Genomic DNA, 9,675 nt, shown 5'->3' on the forward strand with positions numbered 1-9,675 from the left:
GATCACTTGACAAGTGCTGCATCAACCTGGCAGCTCCCTCCTCAAGTTGTCACACACCCATCAGCCTGATGGAGCTAAAACCACCAGGATTACACCCAGAGTGTCCTCCCTGAACCACGGAGATCTCAGGAATGTTCCTTGGCTTTTATTGCTCCTCACGCAGGGATCTCATTGATCAGCTCTGGAGTTGTGGCAGCGCCGTTCAGCAGATCCTGCAGCATCCCAAAAACCTGGGGAATTCTGGAGACAGAGACATGTGCTGTCCTAAGGGGGCACATGGGGTGACATTCCTGCTCCTGGGAACACACAGAGGGGAAAGGGGAAAGGGAAAGGAAAAAGGGTGGGGAAAGGAAAGGAAAAAGGGTGGGGAAAGGAAAGGAAAGGAAAGGAAAGGAAAGGAAAGGAAAGGAAAGGAAAGGAAAGGAAAGGAAAAAGAGGGAAAGGAAAGAGGAGGAAAGGGGAAATGAGATAGGAAACAGGAGAAGAAAGGAATCTGTCGAAGACCACATTTCAAATACTTCCCAACACTTGACAAGAGGATGAGAAAAAGAGGAAGAGGGAGAAGTGGCCAGTTGTCCTTGGAGAGCTGTTTATCCCAGAAATCTTTACTCTGAACACACCTTTTCCTTGATTGTTGATATATCCACGTGCCAAGGAATGTAAAGGAAAATTCAGAGAGAATCTTCCTGAGGAATCAGCAGTCACACAAAACAGGGGGGGAAAGGGCATTGAGGTCCAGGCTCAGCAAAACATAAACTCTGGAAGGAAAAGCACAGCTGAGAAAAATGTTATCTTTAATAGTGACCCTGCATTGATGCTGTCTCATTTTGCAGTTTAAAACTCCTTGATAGAGTTGTAATTTGATTTAGAAAAAAACCTTTTAGACACAAAGATTTCACTGGTGCTTTCCCCCCTCTGATGTTCACAGGGATTTCAGAACCCACCCTCACTTCAAGGACATCCCTCACACATCAGCCACATCCACCTCCACCCCTCCTGCCCAGGATTCCTCCTGGTTTTTGGGAACCCACCTGGGGCAGGCAGAATTCCAAGGACCTAAAATTGTCCTTTTGGATCTGCCTTGCACTGAAAGGGAATTTCTGTAAGCAATGGTAAATGGAACTGAAATTTGTGGCTGGGAAGTTTCAAGCAGGGAAAAGGGAGGGGAAAGGGGAGGTTCAGGCAGAAATTCTTCAGGAAAAGCCACTGGATTAAGAAAGTAGAGAGTTTGGGAGGTAAAGAAAAGCTGGACCAAGGGAATCAGCCATGGAATAAACTCAGGGAAGGGCCAAAGGTGATGTTGTCAAGATCAAATCAAGAACAAGACACCTGCAGGAGAGACAATTCCCCCTTCTTAAAGCAAAGGAACCTTAAAATTGAGATTGTGCTTGGTGTTTGTAAACCGGTGCTAAACACTGGAATGGCTCCTTCCCCACCAATCATCATCACAACTGAAACCACTGATGTCCAACCCAACCTTGGGCAATCTGGCAAACACCCACTGCCAACAATTCCCAGACATTTCTCTCCTATCAGGCCATTCCCAACCATTTTAATATCTAAAAAATATTTCAGTTTGACCTAAACCAGTGCTAAACACTGGAATGGCTCCTTCCCCATCAAGCATGATCAGAACTGAAACCACTGATGTCCAACCCAACCTTTGGCATTATGGCAAACACCAACAGCCAACAATTCCCAGACATTTCTCTCCTATCAGGCCATTCCCGACCATTTTAACATCTGAAAATATTTCAGTTTGAATTTTCTGTTGTTTTTTTTCCCTTGTTTTTTTCCCTTCTGCTGTTATTCCCTGCTGGATGTATCTCCCTGAGTGGAAGAGGAGGGGAGTGAGGTTTCCATGAACATCCCCTGTGGAATTCTCAATTCCTTACTCCTGTCAGGGAGCAGCTGAGAGCATTATTGCACTTTTCCAGAAAATTCCACACCCCCAGAGGTGCCAGACCCCCAGCAGCCGTTCCCAAGGGCAGGGATGCAGGGAAGGAACAGGGGCTGGGCTGGCTGTAACTCAGAACACTCTGAGCATTCCTGGTCTGGATTTGCCTCCTCCCCAAGCAGCCTCCTTCACTCCAGAGCTGCCAGCAGGTGGAATTAAGCTTCCCACTCCAGGATTAACCCCAGAGGGTTGATCCCCTCAGCTGCTGGCCTTGGGGGAGCGTGGGAGGGCCCAGCTGCAGCTCCCACTCCCCTCGCAGCGTTTCACGCCACCACGGAAAGCGGCCACCAAAAAAATGAATTTTAAACATCATTTGTCAGCTCCAGCCTACATTTTCTGCTACACAAAACCACATTTTATTGCCATTTCTGGCTAAGCCTGGCGTGATGAAAGCTCCTTCCCAAACCATTGGAACCATCCATCAAAGTGAGGTACCCAAGCCAGTCTGGACTAAAAATCACTCAGTGCAGCTTTACTTTGAATTGTTATTCACACTTGACTTTTCAAAAAAACATTTTTATAGCTTCAGAGTTATAATTTTTATCCATGGAAGCAGCTGTTTTATGACTAAGCAGCAAGAACCTGAGCAATAAAAAATAAAAAAATAAAAAGACACAAACACAGGAATCCAAAGCTGGTGGTTATTTTTTACTTAAAGACTCTCTGAAAAAACAAAATTATTGTTACATTATTGTCATTAATTCTTTCTGGAATGAAACAGGCCTGGTCCAGGTGATATGGAAAGGGCAGTCTGGTTTTTACAAAATTGATATTTGCAACATCACAACATACAAAGGACAGGCTCTTACACTCAGGTTACACCACTCAGCCTCAGTAAACATCTTTGGAATAGAGATTTTTAAAACAACAACAACAAAAAAATCAATCAAGGAATTTAAATATTCACAGGACAAAAACCATAGTGTGAAAAATGTGAAGGGTGAGATGAGCAGAGATAATCCAAGCAGGAGTTGCACAGCTGGAACAGTCACCCCCATGGGGCAGGTTTGGGGTTTGGTTCTGTGCATAAGGCAGAGAAAAGAAAATAAATTCCTGCTGGAAGTTCTTGTTCAAGCAGGAGCCCACAAATCCAGCACGACAAAGGAAAGGTTGGGTGTTCTTTAAAATGAAAAGTCAGCAGGGTGTCCTCTCTATATTGCACCAAGTTTGGTTGTAACTGAAAAATGAAAAACCTCTGCACTTAGAAAAGCTACATTTAAATAGATCCCATGGGGAGTGAGCAGAGTTCAGCTTTTAAAACAACTCAACACTTTTTCCTACCAGCTCCAACGTTTCTGTCTCCTCAAGCCCCCTCCAAACTGCAAAACCACCACTGATCCAAGGCAGAGCTGCTACTTCTCCTCAGTATTTATTTATTTATTGCTTTATTTAGGAGTGACAAAGGCTCAGAGATGGGAACTTTCAGAGAATTTAAGGCAATTCCACAAAACCAACACCTTAAGGGCAATTCTGGCACACAGTGGTTTTCATACCAACACCAGGAGAGGTTTTAGCTTTAAAAAAGGACAGATTTTAGTCAAAAAAACCCTTTTAAATATCAGTTTATCTTTCTAACACACAGCACTGAAGTCAAGTCATTCCAGAGCACCAATGTAGAGAAAAGAAACAAAAAAAGGGAGAAGAAGTCAGATGAACAATTTAAAAAACTAAATAACTACAAATAAAAACACTAAAAGACCTAAATAACTACAAATAAAAGCTAAAAACCCATAAAACTAAACAAACAAAAAAAAAATCAGATATAGGCTTGTCAAAAAAATCTAAATGTGCTCAGTATTAGGCTCATCCTTCCCTTGCAAAAACTTTGGAATTGAATCATAAGAATATGGAAAACTCTTTACAACACTGGTCCAATGGGCATGTGCATTCTTTTTATTTCTATACAAAGTGAAAACAAACACCATACAGACAAAAGTAAACTAATTTTTTTTTTTTTTAAGAAAAAAATCAGGTTTAATGTTCTAAAATGATTTTGTGACAACAGGGAAAAAAAAAAAAGAAACAGAAAGGAGTTATTTTAACTACAGCCTGCATGGATTTGCAGCAAGATCTGAGTAAGAAATGATGGATTAAAAACAAGCAGAGCCCTGCTGGCACCCAGGAGGAGGAATGGAGAGGATTTGCACAGAGAACCCTGGGTGTAAACTATTGCCACGTGGAGTCACAGGGACAGACAACACCTCAAGGTGCTGCTTGTCCCTTGTTCCTAGAGAAAATCTACTTGGCCAAGAAGCTCAGAGACTTTTCTACAGCTTTTTCTGGAAGAAATGGATGCAAGCAGCAGGTTTCTGATCAGCCAGAGGGTCCCACTGCAGGAGTGCTTGTGCTAAGTTCCATTTTGTAAGAAAAAAGGTTTGGGGGGGTTTGTAGCACTCATTGTCATAGCAAAAAGCAGTTTTTGTCACATAAAAAGACTCAACTAAAGGAATTTTAGTTCCATAACTAAAGGAACTTTTCCCCTCAGCATTTCTTCAGGGCACAGCTGGAGAGGTTTATACTGACAAGCAGTATAAGAGCAGGGAACCCTTTTGGGAGGTTTAAGCAACAACCAGGTGAGTGCGTTTTCCTTGCTAATGCTCCCTAATGCAGGAATGACTCTGGTTTACATCCTCTTCCAAATAATCCCTAGGGAACAAATCATCCTAGAAGCCACAGCAATTATTCCTTGGCACTTCTCTGCACACAGGCAGGAGAAGTTCCAGCCATTTGCAACAGCAACTTTTCCTTTGGAATACCTGATGCTTTTTTTATTTTTTATTGTTATTATTTCCTCCGAATTCATGAAATGCAGCAACATTACCAAGGCAGGAGTCATTTCTTCTGTTCAAGCTGGAGGATTTGTCATTGCTCTCCCTTTGAGTGGCTGACTCAAACACCAATGCTGGTGCAAGTGCAGCTAAGATTTCTGCAGAGGAGCAGCCCTGGGCACGGGGCGCTGCCGGACACCGCTCGGGGATGAGTCTTTCTTGCTCCCCTCCTTCCCCTCTGTCTCCTCATCTGAGACATCTCCCTCATCTCCTTCTTGCTCTTCATACCTGCTCTTCAGCAGATGAGCTGACTCTGGACCTTGTTTCCCTCAAGGAGAAAGGAAAAACACACAAATAAACGCCATTCCCAAGTCAAATCCACTTTTTTAACATCACGGGCGACACTGAGAGCTCCACTCAGTTTCCTCTCCCTGCCCATGTGGAATTTCATGTCTTGCAGGTATGAAAATGCTCTCAAAATTTTTTTATCCCTAAAACCAGTTTTTAAAATACCCCAGCTTTACTAAATAAAAAATCCCAACCCACTATAAACCCTAAGGGTAAGGCATCAATCCCAAATGCAAAGTTCTACACTCCACTCCAGGTGTCACATCCTGCAGACAGCAGGATTTCTTTAATATTTTCTATAAATAAAATTTTCCAAACAGCTTCAGTGAATCAGAAGTTTGCTGAGGGCTTACTTGGCTGAGGCTGGAGCTGTGGTGCTCTGTGCTTTTTGGAGGGACAGATGCAGTCTGCCAGGAACACCATCAGCTGAAACCAAAGAAACCCAAGGTGAAATCCCAAACCTTCTGCACATTGCAATTGTTTAAGATAAAAAATTTCCAGATCAAGTCTAAGCATTTACCCTCGGGTGGATCCCATCCAGCTTCCCCTTGGGTTATGGGGGCTCCATTCTGTCCCCATGCTCGTGTTCCAGCTCAGGGTACCCCAAAACCCACCCCAAAACTGAGGTGGAGGCAGCACCAGTGGAACCAAGTCACCACCAGCCCCAAGGGCTGCACTTACAAGTCCCAGGACCATTCCTAAGAACAGAGTTGCCAATCCAAAAACAGCATAGGAGCCCCAGACTGGTATTCCAAGATTTTCTGTTAAATAGCCATGGCCATGCTGGAACAAAAGAGAATCATTTCAGGAAGTGCTGGATTTCATACTGAGGAGGAAATGAAGTGGGGATGTAAGCAAATACCCTGATCCACATGGACAGCTTGAACAAGGCTGACATGCTGCTCATCCTGAAACAAAGCAGAGAAAATGAACTGAAAACACTGAGAATCTTAAAAAGAGAACACTTTAAAATCTTTCAAACACTGAGAACACCTTAAAATCTTAAAAAGAGAACACTGAGAACAATTTAAAATCTTTAAAACACAAATTTCCCCCCAGCTCCTGTAATAATGTCACCTTCCCTTTCCTGCCTGGATAATTCCTTTGCCTGCCCCTTTGCCCAAATTTCAGCCTCAAACCTGTGTGAAACAACCTCAGCTCATACATGGACAGCTGTAAATTCCCAGATTTCTTTAACTTGGATCTGCTGAATCCAAGTTAAAGTTAATCCATGTGAATTTCAAGTCCCTTTTCTGTTCTGTCTGGACCAATGCTCTGTGAGAAGCCAGTTGGAACTCCAGTGGAGGTATTAAGAAAGAAGCATTAGGAGGTTTCATTAAAACAAAAAATTGAGCTAATAAATCAGGTTATAAGAGCTGAGAGATCCTCAGACACCTAAGTTTGGTGTCTGAGTAAGAAAATAATAAGAAAACTTGTTAATGCTGAGTTAATACCCAATTTCACACATTACAAACACAAGAGTTTGTAAGAGAAACTCCCTCACAGCCAGGAATTCCTTTCATACATCAAACCCAAATTTGTTTTGACAGTTTGAAGCTATTCCCCCATTCCCCTTTTCCCTGTCAGCTCCTGATGGAGAATCCCTCTTTTTTGGGATTTCCTCCAGACAGTGGAAGAATTTTCCCAGGGTTTAGCTGGGAAAAACCACCTCAGTGCCACAGAAACCAAAAATCTTCAAAGGTCAGCAAGCTCCTACAAGAGTTCAGGAAACTTCTTCAAGCCTTACAGTAAACCTTGCTGGGGACACCTCAGCTATGGTGACAGTGCTCAGGTCACTGCTATGGTGACAATGCTCAGATCACCTCTGCTATGGTGACAGTGCTCAGGTCACCCCTGCTATGGTGACAGTGCTCAGGTCACCTCAGCTATGGTGACAGTGCTCAGGTCACCCCTGCTATGGTGACAGTGCTCATGTCACTGCTATGGTGACAGTGCTAAGGTCACCTCAGCTATGGTGACAGTGCTCAGGTCACCCCTGCTATGGTGACAGTGCTCAGGTCACCTCAGCTATGGTGACAACACTCAGGTCACCCCTGCTATGGTGACAGTGCTCAGGTCACCCCTGTCAGGTCACCTCAGCTATGGTGACAACCCTGCCACAGCTGAGGCAGAATTGGGACACCCAGCCACCCACCCAGCACATTCCCAGCTCCTGCCCACACAGAGCTGGGAGCAGGGAGCAGGACACACCTCAGCACATCTGATAATAAATTCCTACAAAAACCAACCCGAAACTTACAGGAAAGAGGAAGGCCCAAACCAGGAGGACACTGGTTCAATGGATTTCCACTCCTTATCATTGATGAAGTTAATGAAGGCAGCTTTATTCCTGGCTCCCTGGTATCTCCTGAACTCTCCATCTTTGCAGCTGTAAAACAACACCACCACCACCAAAATCCTTTATTTATATGATCCAAGCACCAAGTGCATCATCCAACAAACTCCCTCCCCTCTCCTTGTCTATTTTTTACACATTCACCTTTTTATGTTCGTTTTTTCTAGCTGATATTGCCTCTAAAAAATATTTTCCAAACACCTGGACTAACTCCAAGTTATTTCCAAAACACTGACCCCATGAACACCTTGGCTAGCTTTAGGCTGTGATTCCATAAAAAAAAAAAAAAAAAGAAAATAAAGATAATGATCTTCCTAAAGCCCTTGCCACACACCTGCACTGAAGATCAACCTACAGAGAAAGGATTGCAAAACAGAAACACCCATGAAAAGGCAGAATAAATAAGGCCTGAAGGGAAAGGAAAAGAAATCATCTGGCAGCACAAGGTCACAGTGGGTGAGAAGGTGAATGTGCCAGTGAAAAGCAGCTCTATTCTTAAAGAGCACAATAAATCTCATTTATTTGCCCCCCAAAAAAGAGAAAAAAAATGCCCACTGTCACCCCAAAAAACCACTGCTGCCCTGCATACTTACTGATAGATGGTAGGGAGGGCTGTGATGATGAATCGTCCACTTAACCCTGTAAGAAAAGTTGTTTTGAGAGTATTTTGAGTATTTTTATGGAAAAAAAGAGGCAAGGAATGCTGAAACATCCCAAAATACAACAGCAGGCTTAGGTATCAATCTTTCCATGCAATCTACCACAACCTTGTGCATGTCAAAGCAGCACACACTTAAAAAATGATCCCTGGATAAAGAGCAAAATGGAGAAAATGAGATATCCAGGGATAACAGCTCCATGGGACTCTTTTGGCTGTAGCTCTTCAGAGGGAGAGGCTCTCCTTTGCAAACAGGATCTGCAGCCTCCGGAAACCCTGAGGAAAATAACCCAAGTGAGGCAAGCTTCAAAAGTAAAGCTGCTCTGGAGAAAGAGATCAGCATGGGGAAGGGCAGGCTTACAAATCCCAAAGGGACAGGAGAGCTCCAGGAGAGGTTCACGAGAGTTTCACGAGATTTTCAGGAGAGTTTCAGGAAGGGAGAGCAGATTGTTTGCACTTCCTTCTACCAACCAAAGGAGGGACTGCAATGGCAAGGCTGAAACTTCGTTTTTTGCTTTAAAAGTACGGCCAAAAATCTCCTTGTAATCATGCTCTGGAGAAAACCTCTCATTCTTTTTACGCATTATAGTCTATGCATTTTATTCATTCTGTTCATTCCATTATATTTATTTGATCTACTATCTGACAGACTCATTCCTGTGTGGAACCTGGCCCAGGGTGCCCAGAGCAGCTGTCCCTGGATCCCTGAAGTGTCCCAGGCCAGGCTGGACAGGGCTTGGATCCACCTGGGATGGTGGAAAGTGCGGTAGAGTTGGAATGGGATGATCTTCAAGGTCCTCCCAACCAAAACATTTTCTGGCTCCCATTAAGCAAGATCAAGGCGTTGAGTCACACAGCTAGAGATGAGTAAAACACTTTTATTACCCCTGTTATTTCTGCCCACCTCCCACAAGCACACACGGGAGATGAGCACCCCCAGACCCCTCAGCCCCCCAGATCCCGGGGGGGTTCGGGAGCCCTTCCCAGCCCGTCTCACCCGGCTGCTCGGTCACATCCACTTTGGCCACGTTCACCCCAAGGTCCTCTCCCCACTCGGCGAACTTCTCCCACTCGGGCTGCAGGCTCTCGCAGGCGGGGCACCAGGGCGCGTAGCTGGGGGAGCGGCACAGCGCGGTCACCCCACAGGGACGCCATATACCCCACACACCCCACAAACCCCCGGCGCAACGCTCCCCACTCACAACTCCACCATCCACTCGTCCTGCAGCAGCTCCCGCCACATGCCGTCCGACAGCACCTTCACGGGGCTCGGCCTGCCCCGGGCGGCGGCGGCCAGCGCCAGGCAGAGCAGAGCGCAGAGCGGAGCCCTCAGCGCGGCCCCGGCCCGGCCCGGCGCCGCCATCTTGGGCCGCCCCCCCCCTTCCGCCTTCCCCGGCGCGTCACGGCCGGGCCCGCCCTGAGGGGAACGGGGAGGCGGCACCGGGAACCGGGAACCGGAGCGGCGGGCAGCGGGAGGGGCTGGAGGGATGGGAGTCCGGGAATGGTGGGGAGTGGGAGGGATTGGAATCGGAAGGGATTGCAGTCCTGGAATGGTGGGGATTGGAGTCGGAAGGGATTGGAATCCTGG

General features: G+C 45.6%; 1 protein-coding gene across 1 annotated transcript; it reads right to left on the bottom strand.

Moving 5' to 3' along the window:
* Nucleotides 1-2,998: 2,998 nt before the first annotated feature.
* On the bottom strand, nt 2,999-9,450 carry TMX1 (thioredoxin related transmembrane protein 1). Its single transcript, XM_054286904.1, has 8 exons — nt 9,290-9,450; nt 9,085-9,200; nt 8,023-8,068; nt 7,334-7,462; nt 5,936-5,981; nt 5,755-5,856; nt 5,427-5,499; nt 2,999-5,053 (listed from the first exon to the last, which is right to left on the bottom strand). The coding sequence occupies exons 1-8, from the start codon at nt 9,448-9,450 to the stop codon at nt 4,875-4,877; spliced, it is 852 nt and encodes a 283-aa protein (XP_054142879.1). The 3' UTR covers nt 2,999-4,874.
* Between the last annotated feature and the right edge of the window lie 225 nt (nt 9,451-9,675).

The sequence above is a fragment of the Melozone crissalis genome, unplaced genomic scaffold (genome assembly GCF_028551555.1).
Source record: "Melozone crissalis strain CALT ecotype California unplaced genomic scaffold, PUWL_Pcris_2 ptg000056l_1, whole genome shotgun sequence".
In the NCBI taxonomy this organism is placed as follows: domain Eukaryota; kingdom Metazoa; phylum Chordata; class Aves; order Passeriformes; family Passerellidae; genus Melozone; species Melozone crissalis.